At 48.2% G+C, this 15,397-nt stretch overlaps 1 protein-coding gene across 1 annotated transcript in view; it reads left to right on the top strand.

Moving 5' to 3' along the window:
* map7d2b (MAP7 domain containing 2b) overlaps positions 1-15,397 on the top strand; it is a 213,915-nt gene that overhangs the window by 97,921 nt on the left and 100,597 nt on the right. Inside the window, exon 5 of the mRNA XM_078559598.1 lies at positions 14,748-14,862. Coding sequence (XP_078415724.1) covers positions 14,748-14,862 — 115 coding nt within the window. The remainder of the gene's footprint in view (positions 1-14,747; positions 14,863-15,397) is intronic.

Raw genomic sequence — 15,397 nt, 5'->3', positions numbered from 1 at the left:
CTGGTCCCAGGCGAAATGCACAAAGTTGTGTGCCATGGAGAAGATGGCATCCGAGACCTCATGGATGCATTTGTGGGTGGCGGATTGTGAGACCCCACAGGGGTCACCTGTAGAGCCCTGAAAGGAGTCACTGGCATAAAAATTGAGCACTGCTGTCACTTTCACAGCCACTGGCAGTGGATGCCCTCCATGTCCCCGTGGTGCCAAATCCTGCAGCAGGTGGCAGATGTGACCGGCCAGTTCCCTAGACATACGCAGTCTTCAGCGACACTGGTTCTCGGTCATCTGCAGGAATGAAATGCAGCATCTATAGACCCGGGGTCTAGCCAGGCACTGACCAGCGATGGCTCACTGTGGCTCTTCAGCAACGTGTGCGGGACCCCAGCCGCCCCTAGTTCCAGAGGGTGCTGCTCCTCCCTCAGCACAGCCTGGAGCCTCAGTCACCCTCTCCTCCATTGTCTTCACTCTCTGTAAGCCTCGAGGCATGCAGCTGGTTCACAAGGCTCCATGATCCTGATGTACTCCTCCTACAGGATGAAAGAGAGAGACACGTGGTCAGCATGGGTGTACTAAGAACCTGTCCTGTTTAAGTGTGAAGGCCCCTTAACGCTCCCCACAGAGTGCTGGTCACCACTTGGATGGTCAGAGTTTAGTGCGCTGCATGGCTGCCCGAAACCCCACCCACCTCCGTCCCACTCCACCTGACCGATTGGCAGCAGCTTTGCCCATTGGACTGCCTGCTGTGCTCTCAGCTCAGGCACAGGCATTCTCCTAACCCGCGCTGCAAGGTTAGCTTGAACCATGGGGGAGACTGGTCTAAACCGGAATGATGACATTGCCAGGGGCTGTGAGCACCTCCACCAGTGACTGTGCCATGGCAGCTTTAGGGAGGAGATTGTACAACTTGCCCAGTTGTCCCAACTGTTTTGCACCATTAAAATGCTCACTAGTTTGCAGTCTGTGTCCGAGAGGTGAAAAGCTCTTTCAGGCACTTTCAGGCCTCTGCGTTGCTTGAGTGGGCAGATCAGCTGGAGGCCCAACTCCAAGCATATCAATGTGGCTGTGACTGAACTGTCTCAGCTGCAGAGGAATGGTCACTTTATACAAGGATTCGCTAACGCATGCCTGTTTCCCTCCCCTGACCCACCGCATGTGTTTGTACACTATCTTCAACCACAAGGCAGCCCTTGCCACCCCCCCACCACCCCCAAATACGCAGATGTATTACAATGAGGTTCCCAATGTCCGATGGCAGGAAACGCAGCCCGCTATTGACAGGCTGCAAACTGGTTTCACAACGTTGTGAAACCGATCTTTGGCCTTCTCGTCATATTGTCCGCTCACACCACTGAACACGCCCGACACCAGCGGGCACGGAAAATTCCACCCGTAGCTTACTGAAATCTGAATTCAGTCTCGAACTGCCACATGAGCGATGTCCAATGCAGCTAGACCACTGGGCACACTAAAAGATGTAAGGAAGTTTGTCAACTGATTCTTCCCTAGTATGAGTATAGGTACTGGATTAGTAATCTAACAGCCTGAATTATAGAACATGTGAATTCAATTTCTACCATGAATTTGAATTTGGTTTTTAAAACTCTGGAAATAAAAAGCCAGTATCAGTAAAAATGACCATGTCCATGTTGGATTGTCACAAAAAAACCACCAGGTTCACTAAAGTCCTTAAGAGAATGAAATCTGCCATTCTTGCCTGGTCTCTCGATCATGTAACCCTGCTCCTACACTCGTGTGGCTGATGCTTTACTGCCCTTGGAACTGGCCTAAGTGAAACATTCAGCTGTATCAAACTATTCTAAAAGGCCCATCACTACCTCCTCCGAGCTACTGGGATGGCCAATCAATGTCAGCCTGGTTAGCAAACCCACAACCCAGGAATTAAAGTGTAATATGTCAGCTAAATCAGGATTACACTTGCAGAAACGTACAAAGGCTGACAGGAAGGACATCTTTGTTAATTTGTAAATTCTGTTTGTCCATCTCGAGTTAGTAAAACGGAAACTCTGAGCAGTGGAGACTTTAATCGGGAAGGTGCTTTACAGCATTTTCATTCATTTTTAATTTCGATCTGTTAACTGACTTTTATTCTTTTGTCAGTTTTGGACAGTACTCCAGTTGAGACCAAACCAGTGTTTTATACGTGTTTAACATAACCTCTTTTGTACTCTATACCCCTATTAATAAAGACCTGGATCCCATAAACTTTATTAACCTTATTTCCCAATCTGTCCTGGCAGCTTTGATCATTTTTGCACACAGACCCTCAGGACCTCTGCTCCTGCACCCCCTTTATTTTATATTGTCTCTCCATGTTCTTCCTATCAAAATGAATCAGTTCACATTTCTCTGCATTAAATTTCATCTGCCCATTCCATCAATCTGCCTGTGTCCTTTTGAAGTCCTGCCCAGTTCACACTACTTTCAAGTTTTGTATCATCTACAAATTTTGAAACTCTGTCCCGTATGCCCAAGACTAGATGATTAATATATATATAAGGAAGAGCAGAGGTCCTAACACTGACCCCTGGGGAACCTCATGATTAACCTTCCTCCAGTACACTGCTAGTCTCTGTTTCCAGTTACTCAGCCAATTTTGTATCCATGTTGCTATTGCCCCTTTTATTCTATGAGTTCTAACTTTGCTCACAAGTCTGTTGTGCAATAATTTATCAGATACCTTTTGGAAGTCTATGTACACCACATCAACAGCATTGCCCTCATCAATACTCTCTGTTACCTCTTCAAAAAGCTCCAGCAAGTTGGTTAAAAATGATATGCCCTTAACAAATGTGTGTTGGCTTGCATTAATTAACCTACATTTTCCCAAGTGACTGTTAATTTTGGCCCATTATTGTTTCTAGAAGTTTCCCCAACACTGAGGTTAAACTGACTGGCCTGTAATTTGCTGGGTTTATCCTTAAACTCTTTTTGGACAAGGGTGGAATATTTGCAATTCTCCAGTCCTCTGGCACCTCTCCTGTATCTGTAAAATTATGGCCAGTGCCCCTGCAATCTCCACTCTCACTTCCCTCAGTATCCTTGGATGTATCTCATCCGGTCCTGGTGACTTATCAACTTTAAATACAGCCAGCCTATCTAATAGCTCCCCTTTATCAATTTGTAACCCATAAAGTGCCTCAACTATTTCCTTTTTCACAATGACCTGTGCAGCATCTTCTTCCTTTGCATCAGGATAAGGGGCCGATCATTTAGGACTGAGATGGGCTAAAAATACTGGCCTAGTCAGTGATGCTCCCATCCCATGAACGAGTTAAGAAAAGAAATCATCCAGGGAGCCCTGGATTTGTGTACCCTACCTTTCTCCCTTGTGGGAAGATATTTTGACTGTACCTGGACCTTCTTCTCTTTAAAGGCATTGTTCATTTCATTGCCCAATTCCAGTTTTGCCTGCCAACCTCTGATTCCAATTTATCTGGACCAGAACCATTAATGTTGGTCTTCCTTGATTAATTATTCTTACTCTAGATTGTTCCTTGTCCTTTTCAATAGCCAATCTAAGCTTTCTGATACTTAAGGAGGACTTACATATTAGGAGGAACAGCAGATGTTCACTGGATTAGTCCCTGGGATGAGATGAGTGGATTGTCCTATGTTGAGAGGCTGAGTAAATTGGGCCTATATTCTCTGGAGTTTAGAAGAATGAGAGGCGATCTCGTTGAGACATTCAAGATTCTGAAGGGGTTTGGTAGGGTGGGCACTGAGAGATTGTTTCCCTTGGTCGGGGAATCTAAAACACGGGGACTCAGTCTCAGGATAAGGGGCCGATCAATTTAGGACTCAGATGAAGAGAAATTACTTCACTCAAATGGTTGTGAATCTTTGGAATCCTCTAGCCCAGAGGGTTGTGGATGCTCCATTGTTAAATATATTTAAGGCTGGGATAGACAGAGGATCACACAGGGAATGAAGGAATATGGGGAGTGTACGGGGAAGTGAAGTTGAAGATCAGCCATGACTGTGTGAAATGTGAAGCAGGGTTGAGGGGATGTATGGGCTACTTCTGCTACTATTTCTTACTTTCTTCTGCTGCTGACTAAGTTACCTCTGAGTCAAAAGGATGTGGGCTCACTCCACAGTATAGAGAACAGAATCTATTAGGTCAACTCTGAAGAATTTTTGCAGTCAGAGGTGTTGGCCAGAATCTTCTGCTCTCGCTGGTGTTGAGCTTGGAGGTAGGAAGGGTGTGTAATTTGGCGGGATGGTGACATACCGGAACACCAGCGGAATTAAATTCATGGTCAACCTTCCCACCGCACTGCCAATTGAGGCCCTTAAGTGGCCAATTAATGGCCGCATCCTGCTGCCGCTGGGATTAACTATTATATATTAATATATGAGCTTATCGCCACGTGGTGTGGAGGGCAGGTTAAACTGTGCAGCCAGCTTGTCACCTCTGGAGTGGGGGGAGCGGGCGGTGGGGGGCAATAACCTCCTGCTGAATACCATGTATTGCCCTCCCTCAGCTGATGAATCAGTGCCCCTCCATGTTGAACACCACTTGGAGGAAGCACTGAGGGTGGCAAGGGCTCAGAATGCACTCTGGGTGGGGGACTTCAATATCCATCACCAAGACTGGCTCAGTAGCACCACTACTGACCGAGCTGGCCGAGTCCCAAAGGACATAGCTGCTAGACTGGGTCTGCGGCAGGTGGTGAGGGAACCAACAAGAGGGAAAAACATACTTGACCTCATCCTCACCAGCCTGCCTGCCGCAGATGAATCTGTCCATGACAGTATCGGTAGGAGTGACCACCGCACAGTCGTTGTGGAGACAAAGTCCCGCCTTCACATTGAGAATATCCTCCATCGTGTTGTGTGGCACTACCACCGTGCTAAATGGGATAGATTTCGAACAGATCTAGCAACTCAAGACTGGGCATCCATGAGGTGCTGTGGGTCATCAGCAGCAGCAGAATTGTACTCAAACACAATCTGTAACCTCATGACCCGGCATATCCCCCACTCTACCATTACCATCAAACCAGGGGATCAACCCTGGTTCAATGAAGAGTGCAGGAGGGCATGCCAGGAGCAGCACCAGGCATATATAAAAATGAGGTGTCAGCCTGGTGAAGCTATAACACAGGACTACTTGCGGGCCAAACAACATAAGCAACAAGTGATAGACAGAGCTAAGTGATTCCACAACCAACTGATCAGATCTAGGCTCTGCCACATCCAGTTGTGAATGGTGGTGGACAATTAACCAACTCACTGGAGGAGGAGGGTCCACAAATATCCTCATCTTCAATGATGGAGGAGCCTAGCACATCACTGCAAAACATAAGGCATTCGCAACAATATTCAGCCAGAAGTGCCGAGTGGATGATCCATCTCGGCCTCCTCCAGAGGTCGCCAGCATCACAGATAACATTCTTCAGCCAATTTGATTCACTCCACATGTTATCAAGAAACAGCTGGATACTGCAAAGGCTATGGCCCCTGCCAATATTCCAGCAATGGTACTGAAGACTTGTGCTCCAGAACTTGCCGCGCTCCTAGTCAAGCTGTTCCAGTACAGCTACAACACTGGCATCTACCCGGCTATGTGGAAAATTGTCCCGGTATGTCCTGTACACAAAAAGGACAAATCCAACCCGGCCAATTACCGCCCCATCAGCCTACTCTCAATCATCAGTAAAGTAATGGAAGGGGTCATCAACAGTGCTATCAAGTGGCACATGCTCAGCAATAACCTGCTCACTGACACCCAGTTAGGGTTCCGCCAGGGCCATTTAGTTCCTGACCTCATTACAGCCTTGGTTTAAACATGGGCAAAAGAGCTGAACTCCCGAGGTGAGGTGCGAGTGACTGCCCTTGACGTCAAGGCAGCATTTGACCGAGTGTAGCATCAAGGAGCCCTAGCAAAACTGGAGTCAATGGGAATCAGGGGGAAAACTCTCCGTTGGTTGGGGTCATACCTAGCACAAAGGAAGATGGTTGTGGTTGTTGGAGGTCAATCATCTCAGTTCCAGGGCATCTCTGCGGGAGTTCCTCAGGCTAGTGTGCTAGGCCCAACCATCTTCAGCTGCTTCATCAATGACCTTCCTTCCATCATAAGGTCAGAAGTGGGGATGTTTGCTGATGATTGCACAATGTTCAGCACTATTCGTGACTCCCCAGGTACTGAAGCAGCCCATGTTCAAATGCAGCAAGACCCGACAATATCCAGGCTTGGGCTGACAAGTGGCAAGTAACATTCGCACCACACAAGTGCCAGGCAATGACCATCTCTAACAAGAGAAAATCTAACAATTGTCCCTTGACATTCAATGGCATTACCATCGCTGAATCCTCCACTATCAACATCCTGGAGGTTACCATTGCCCTGGACTAGCCATATAAACACTGTGGCTACAAGAGCAGATCAGAGGCTAAGAATCCTGCAGCAAGTAATTCACCTCCTGACTCCCCAAAGCCTGTCCATTATCTACAAGGCACAAGTCAGGAGTGTGATGGAATACTCCCCACTTGCCTGGATGAGTGCAGCTCCAACAACACTCAAGAAGCTTTACACCATCCAGGACAAAGCAGCCCAGTTGATTGGCACCACATCCACAAACATTCACTCCCTCCACCACCAATGCAGCAGTGTGTACCATCTACAAGATGCACTGCAGGAATTCACCAAGGCTGCTTAGACAGCACCTTCCAAATCCACAAATGGTACCATCTAGAAGGACAAGGGCAGCAGATAGATGGGAACACCACCACCTGGAAGTTCCCCTCCAAGTCACTCACCATCCTGACTTGGAAATACATCACCGCCCCTTCACTGTCGCTGGGTCAAAATCCTGGTACTCCCTTCCTAACAGCACTGTGGGTGTACCTACACCACATGGACTGCAGCGGTTCAAGAAGGCAGCTCACCACCACCTTCTCAAGGGCAATTAGGGATGGGCAATAAATGCTGGCCCAGCCAGTGACACCCACATCCCATGAATGAATAAAAAAGCCACGGCCTCATCAGTGGTGCTGCTGAACACAGGAGCTGCCAGTCTCTGATTTACCGTCAGCTCTCCGCAGGCGAGACCTCTGCCCCTGGGGCCTTGGTTCTAGGGGAAGGCCCACTGCTGGCTTCAGTGCTGCCTGATTGGCATGTGGCTTGGAGGACTTCCCAAAAAGAGGCAGCGCAGGTTTCTCGTCGGCTCTCCAGCCAGCAGGCAAGACCCCCGAGGCCAAAACGCAATTCCGCCCTGTAGCCTTTCAGATGCGACGTTAAACTGAGACCTGGATTGTACTCTCAGGTGTGATAGAGCCATTGTGGCACTGAAGAATGCCATTTGATCCATCAAGTCCATGCTGGCTCTTTATAGAACAATCCAGTCAGTCCGATTCCCCTGTTCAATCCCCATAGCCCTGCATGTCTACTTCCCTCAAGTGCCCACCCAATTTCCTTTGGAAATCATTGATTGTCTCCACTTCCACCACCCTCAAGGGTGGCAAGTGCCAGGTCATTCACTGCATCAAAAAAGTTCTTCCTCAAATTCCCATATATTTGACTTAAATCTTTGTTCCCTCGTCCTTATACAATCAGCCAATGGGAACAGCTTTCCCTTGTCTATCTTACCCAAACCTGTTATATGTCTATCAAACCTCCCCAAAATCTCCTTTGCTCCAAGGAGAACAACCCCAGCTTCTCCAACCCAACCTTGTAGCTAAAATTCCTCATCCCTGGAACCACTCTGGTAAATCTCTCAAGGACCCTCACATCCTTCCTAAAGTGCGGTGACCAGAACTGGACACAGTACTCTCATACGGTATCTAAATCTCTAACCAAAGCTTTATAAAGGTTCATGTGAAAAGCTCATGCGGAAATTCAGCAGCAAAAAACCTTTCCAAATTCATCTTTTGGTTTCTTTTGCTCAGGTGAACGGAAAGATTTTTACTTGGTGAGTAAAGACATGATTCAACTTTCCCATTGAAAGAAGAATCATTTCCTGTGAACAATGATTGCTTAGAATTCTACCCATAAGTGAAACGTGTACAGGTGTTAAATATTATGGTCAGAAAGACATTCTCTGGCACTCAGTGAATGCTAAAGACTTGATAATAACTTCAATTTGAAACTTTACCTGAACAAAGCTGTTAAAATTCATTTCACATCTGATTCTCAAATCATTTAGTCAAATAAAGATATTGTGTGACAGAGGGAGGACAAACAATTGACCACAGACACTGAAAGAAACATTCTGAACCATCAAATAATGTACATACCCAGACATCCCACCATCCAGGAATTATACATCACACTTACTGATTAGCTCAAGTTATTCCCAAAACAGCAACAAATCAGAACTCAGTTTTAATTTCATTCAGGGGGTTTGGGCATCGCTGGCTGGGCCAGCTTTTATTGCCCTCCCCTAATTGCCCTTGAGAAGGTGGTGGTGAGCTGCAGTCCAGGTTTTGGTTCGGGTCGGTTTGTGCTGCCTGGTTTCACTCGGTTTGGTTCGGGTCAGTTTGTGTTGCCTGGTTTCTCTCGGTTTGGTTCGGTTCGGGTCGGTTTGTGCTACCCGGTTCCTCTTGGTTCGGTTCGGGTCGGTTTGTGCTGCCCGGTTTCTCTGGGTTCGGTTCGGGTCGGTTCGTGCCGCCCGGTTTCTCTCGGTTCGGTTCGGGTCGGTTTGTGCTGCCCGGTTTCTCTCGGTTCGGTTTGTGCTGCCCGGTTTCTCTCAGTTCGGTTCGGGTCGGTTTGTGCTGCCCGGTTTCTCTCGGTTCGGTTCGGGTCGGTTTGTGCTGCCCGGTTTCTCTCGGTTCGGTTCGGGTCGGTTTGTGCTGCCCGGTTTCTCTCGGTTCGGTTCGGGTCGGTTTGTGTTGCCCGGTTTCTCTCGGTTTTGTTCCGGTCGGTTTGTGCTGCCCGGTTTCTCTCGGTTCGGGTCGGTTTGTGTTGACCGGTTTCTCTCGGTTCGGGTTGGTTTGTGCTGCCCGGTTTCTCTTGGTTCGGGTCGGTTTGTGCTGCCCGGTTTCTCTCGGTTCGGGTCGGTTTGTGTTGACCGGTTTCTCTCGGTTCGGGTCGGTTTGTGCTGCCCGGTTTCTCTCGGTTCGGGTCGGTTTGTGTTGACCGGTTTCTCTCGGTTCGGGTCGGTTTGTGCTGCCCGGTTTCTCTCGGTTCGGGTCGGTTTGTGCTGCCCGGTTTCTCTCGGTTCGGGTCGGTTTGTGCTGCCCGGTTTCTCTCGGTTCGGGTCGGTTTGTGTTGACCGCTTTCTCTCGGTTCGGTTCGGGTCGGTTTGTGCTGCCCGGTTTCTCTCGGTTTGGTTCGGTTCGGTTTGTGCTGCCCGGTTTCTCTCGGTTTGGTTCGGGTCGGTTTGTGCTGCCCGGTTTCTCTCGGTTCGGTTCGGGTCGGTTTGTGCTGCCTGGTTTCTCTCGGTTCAGTTCGGGTCGGTTTGTGCTGCCCGGTTTCTCTCGGTTCGGTTCGGGTCGGTTTGTGCTGCCCAGTTTCTCTCGGTTCAGTTTGGTTCGGGTCGGTTTGTGTTGCCCGGTTTCTCTCGGTTCAGTTTGGTTCGGGTCGGTTTGTGTTGCCCGGTTTCTCTCGGTTCAGTTTGGTTCGGGTTGGTTTGTGCTGCCCGGTTTCTCTCGGTTCGGGTCGGTTTGTGCTGCCCGGTTTCTCTCGGTTCAGTTCGGGTCGGTTTGTGCTGCCCAGTTTCTCTCAGTTTGGGTCGGTTTGTGCTGCCCGGTTTCTCTCGGTTTGGTTCGCGTCGGTTTGTGCTGCCCGGTTTCTCTCAGTTCAGTTTGGGTCGGTTTGTGCTGCCCGGTTTCTCTCGGTTCGGGTCGGTTTGTGTTGCCCGGTTTCTCTCGGTTCGGTTCGGGTCGGTTTGTGCTGCCCGGTTTCTCTCGGTTCAGTTTGGTTCGGGTCGGTTTGAGCTGCCCGGTTTCTCTCGGTTCAGTTTGGTTCGGGTCGGTTTGTGCTGCCCGGTTTCTCTCGGTTCGGTTTGGTTCGGGTCGGTTTGTGCTGCCCGGTTTCTCTCGGTTCGGGTCGGTTTGAGCTGCCCGGTTTCTCTCGGTTCAGTTCGGGTCGGTTTGTGCTGCCCGGTTTCTCTCGGTTCGGTTCGGGTCGGTTTGTGCTGCCCGGTTTCTCTCGGTTCGGTTCGGGTCGGTTTGTGTTGCCCGGTTTCTCTCGGTTTTGTTCGGGTCGGTTTGTGCTGCCCGGTTTCTCTCAGTTCGGGTCGGTTTGTGCTGCCCGGTTTCTCTCGGTACGGTTCGGGTCGGTTTGTGCTGCCCGGTTTCTCTCGGTTCGGGTCGGTTTGTGCTGCCCGGTTTCTCTCGGTTCGGGTCGGTTTGTGCTGCCCGGTTTCTCTCGGTTCGGGTCGGTTTGTGTTGCCCGGTTTCTCTCGGTTCAGTTCAGGTCGGTTTGTGCTGCCCGGTTTCTCTCGGTTCGGTTCAGGTCGGTTTGTGCTGCCCGGTTTCTCTCGGTTCAGTTCAGGTCGGTTTGTGTTGCCCGGTTTCTCTCGGTTCAGTTCAGGTCGGTTTGTGCTGCCCGGTTTCTCTCGGTTCGGTTCGGGTCGGTTTGTGCTGCCCGGTTTCTCTCGGTTCGGTTCGGGTCGGTTTGTGCTGCCCGGTTTCTCTCGGTTCAGTTTGGTTCGGGTCGGATTGTGCTGCCCGGTTTCTCTCGGTTCGTTTTGGTTCGGGTCATTTTGTGTTGCCCGGTTTCTCTCGGTTCGTTTTGGTTCGGGTCGGATTGTGCTGCCCGGTTTCTCTCAGTTCGGTTTGGTTCGGGTCGGTTTGTGCTGCCCGGTTTCTCTCGGTTCGGTTCAGTTCGGGTCGGTTTGTGCTGCCCGGTTTCTCTCGGTTCGGTTCGGGTCGGTTTGTGCTGCCCGGTTTCTCTCGGTTCAGTTCGGTTCGGGTCGGATTGTGCTGCCCGGTTTCTCTCGGTTCGGTTTGATTCGGGTCGGTTTGTGCTGCCCGGTTTCTCTCGGTTAGGTTTGGTTCGGGTCGGTTTGTGTTGCCCAGTTTCTCTCGGTTCGGTTTGGTTCGGGTCATTTTGTGTTGCCCGGTTTCTCTCGGTTCGGTTTGGCTCGGGTTGGTTTATGTTGCCCAGTTTCGATGTGTGAACTGCAATTACAGATCAGCTCCACATGAGACTCTCAGTTCACTGTTCTCACCTTCATGTTGAACCAAAATCCAAACTAGTCATGCAGGGGTGGAATGATCAAGTGCAGAAAGGCCCCTTTGGCCCCCCGTAGCTGGGTCACTCTTTGGGAGAGCTGTTCAGTTCTCGCACTTCCATCCTGTTACCCCTGGGCCCTGCAAATCTTTTTCTGTCAGGTATTCTCTTTTGAAATTTATTATTGAATTTGTTTCTACCGCCCTTTCAGACAACGCATTCCAGATCACAACAACTCGCTGTGTAAGTAAAAACATTTTCTCATATTGCCTTGTCCTTGTGCCAGTCCATCCTAATTGTGTGCCCACTGCTAACTAACTCTTCTATCACTGCAAACAGTTTCTCTTTATTTACTCAATCAAAACCCCTCATGATTTTAAACACTTCTATCAAATCTGCTTTTCCAAAAGAAGTGGTATTAGTGCAGGCGACCAAAAGCTTGGGTTTTAAGGAGCATTTTAAAGGAGGGAGAGATAGAGATGTGAATGAACCTCTCTTAGCAGATTAAGACATGACCACTCATGGTAGAATGATTCAATCCTTGTGGGGATGCATAAGTGGCTAGAATTGGAAGGTTGTGGAACTGGAGGAGGTTGTTGTGATGGGGAAAGGTGAGGCCATTGAAAAGTAGGAAAGGATGGGAATTTTAAAATTGGGTCATTGCCGGCCCGGTATCCTTGCAGGAAAGATGGATGAATGGCACTTGGTTGAAGTTAGAATTTTAAACAGCAGAAGTTTGGATGAGCTCAAGTTTATGGAGTGCGGAAGGTGGAGGTTGTCCAGGAGTGCTTTGCAATTAAGGTAACAAAGGCATGGATGAGGGGGTTGGGGGTTCCGCAGCGGAGGAGCTGAGGCTGGGACACAGCCGAGTGATGTTGCAGAGATGCAAGTAGATGGTCCTAGTGATGGACAGGAGCTCAGTTCATGGGAACATAGAAACATAGGAAATAGGAGCAGTAGGAGGTCATTTGGCCCTTCGAGCCTGCTCCGCCATTCAATATGTTTCTGGCTGATTCTCTATCTCAACGCCGTACTCCCGCTCTCTCCCCAGACCCCTTGATGCCTTTAGAGTCTAGAAATCTACCTATTTCCTTCTTAAACATATTCAGTGACTTGGCCTCCACGGCCCTCTGTGGTAGAGAATTCCACAGGTTCACCACCCTCTGAGTGAAAACGTTTCTCCTCATCTCAGTCCTAAATGATCTACCCCGTATCCTGAGACTGTGACCCCTTGTCCTAGACCCCTCCAGCCAGAGGAAACATCCTCCCTGCATCCAGTCTGTACATCCCTGTCAGAATTTTATACGTTTCAATTAGATCTCCTCCCATTTTTCTAAACTTCAGGATCAAATAGGCCAGTGAGGCTGTATACATTCTGGTTCAGCATCAGACAGTTACCACGGAGAGGGATGAGTCTCTGCCAGACTGGAGACAATGACTTTGATCTTCCCCCATCTGAAAACATGATGTCAGATTCCATATATACTCTGATGACATGCAGCTCTATCTCACCATCACATTCCTCTACCCTCCCACTGCCTCTGATCTGTCAGACTGCTTATCCAGCATCCATAATTGAATGAGCAGAAATTTCCTCCAAATATTGATATATTATAGGGGAGATTGGAGTAAAAATAGAGACAATGCTAGCGCAGGAAGGATATGTGTCCTGTACTCTATTTGGAAGTGTTGGCCTTTCAGTGTCCTTCATTGTAATTTGTTAAACCACATGGCTGATGCTGTACTCACATCTACAAGGTGCGATGTGACTCATATAAGTTCATTAAGAACATAAGAAATCGGAGAAGGAGTAGACCACACCGCCCATCAAGTCTGCTCCGCCAGTCAATATGACCATGGCTGATCATGGGCTTCAACTCCATTTCCCACTCCCTTAATTCCCTGAGAGACCAAAACTCTTCCTATCCCAGCCTTAAATGTATTCTACGATGGATCATCCACAACCTTCTTGGGTGAAGTAATTTCTCCTCATCTCAATCCTAAATGATCGGCCCCTTACCCTGAGACTGAGCCCCCGTGTTTTAGATTCCCCGACCAGCGGAAACAATCTCTCAGTGCCCACCCTATCAAGCCCCTTCAGAATCTTGTATGTCTCAATGAGATCGCCTCTCATTCTTCTAAACTCCTGAGAATATAGACCCAATTTACTCAGCCCCTGATCACACTGGATGTGACAGTTAAGGAATATTTTTGTCAAGTCACCATGCAGATGGTGGGTAGCTGTCACTTTCTACCTGAATGTAGCTGTGTTCAGTGTTTCCATGTGCATTTAAAAAAAAAACCATTCTCCGGATGTGAACATTGTTGCCCATCCCTAGTTGTCCTAAACTCAGTGTTTTGCTCGGCCATTTCAGAGGGCGGTTATGAGTCAACCACATTGTTGTGGGTCTGGAGTCACGTGTAGGCTAGACTGGGTAAGGACGACATATTTCCCTCCCTGAGGGGCATTAGTGAACCAAATGGGCTTTTATGACAATCAGTGATAGTTTCATGGTCACATTACCAAGACTAGTTTTTTATTTCCAATTTTGTTTTTAAACTGAATTCACATTCTCAAACTGCCCTGTTGGGATTGAAACCCGTGTTCTCTTATTATCAGTGCAGTGCTCCCTAAAACACAGTGAAGGAATTGATGCTGTGGCAAACAAACTCTTCTGCAGTTCTGCATTTTCCTCGCTGACCTGCCAGGCATGATGCAACGGGCGGCTTTGGAACAGGCTGAACACCCGCTCACCATTGATCACTCATTTTATAAACTGCATCAGATTTGGTTATGGAGGAGATTGCATTCGATGCGTGGATTGGCGTGTTCACATAGCATTGCCACGTTACTTGGGACACACCCTGTGTGCTGTGGGTACAATAAGAATTCATACCTCTGAGGTGTTCACGGCTGAAATAAACCACCTTCAAATGTTCAAGGTCAGACAGGACACCCCTTCACCTATCAAACTCAACTGGTTAAATTATGCATAGATTTCCACATCTTTAAAAGAAGTTGATTTATGAACATCTAAATATTTCAGGTTATCACCTGAGTTTATCTCTGCTGGAAAATGCTGTTTTTTTTAAAGACAGTGCAGTGCCACAGTCTGTAATAGATACCTATTGGCAGAGCAGCTTGTACTAAGGATCCTACACAATAATGCAGCCATTGAACCTCTGCACTAAGTTCTCTCTCCATGGCTCTGCAGTTAATGCTTGTTGAGCATTATTCATGGGCCCATGAAGTCAGAATCCCCAAAGCTCTTCAGACCTATAAGAGCAGGTGCTGATGGTGATGCAGAGAGATATTTGCATAGTAGTTCAGCATCCTGTAACTGCTTGCCTTTCTCTTGGGTATGGTGCTGAGCTTGGAGATTTCTGATGGTATGTTTTGTGCTGTTGTGTGAAAATTTATGTTAAGCTGGCCGTTTTTTTTTAACCAATTGAATGCAAATTACGTTTGAACAATCATTTCCTAAGAGCAGCGAGCTCTGGTTTTCTTTATATGGTCTCTCAGTGTGTACATCTGGCGAAAGTACATGGTGAGTGCTCTGACTTTGGAAGGTGTGTCTGTCTCTCTGTTTGTTCCCTGCAATGCTAGGAGCGTCACGAAGCTATGATGCGTCGCACTTTAGAGCGTAGCCAGCAGCTAGAGCAAAGACAGAAGCGATGGTCTTGGGGAGGAGTAGGATCTCCAGGAGCTGGATCCAGAGATGGTGAGTGAGAGGACACTAACTGCATTGCAGCTCCTACATAACGCGATGAGTGTGTGTTAGAGAGGGAGCCTCTGAGCGCTCTCTGAACTTTCGGGTTTCTCTCTCCAGCTAATTTCAGACAGCAGAACAAGTCTCTGCATTTTTATAAAGTAGACATTTGTTCAGGTGCGTCACCGCTTTCCGTTCATTTTTTATGTGGGTCTCTCCCATTTGCTCATCACGCAGCCTGTGCAGAATATTGTTTTTATTGAAATAAGTGCAATGAAAGACAAAACATTTTAAGTGCAGAAAATACTTGGCTCGCAGATAACTACAGTTTTCGCTGAATCATTGGGACCAGATGTATTAAAATGGATAGTGCGAATCTGAGTAAATTATTGAAGATGTCTGTCCCTCAGGAATTTTTTAGCAGGATGAATTTTCAAACCTGTTTCTCTGACCCGTTGTTTACAGAGACTGCATTTCTGAAACAGTTAATTATTTGGGTTAAAATGTACCCGTGCAACAGGGCGGGGAATGATGTTCAGTGTCTGCA

The sequence above is a fragment of the Cetorhinus maximus genome, chromosome 16 (assembly GCF_964194155.1).
Source record: "Cetorhinus maximus chromosome 16, sCetMax3.hap1.1, whole genome shotgun sequence".
Taxonomy (NCBI): domain Eukaryota; kingdom Metazoa; phylum Chordata; class Chondrichthyes; order Lamniformes; family Cetorhinidae; genus Cetorhinus; species Cetorhinus maximus.
This window is presented reverse-complemented; position numbering and strand designations above follow the sequence as displayed.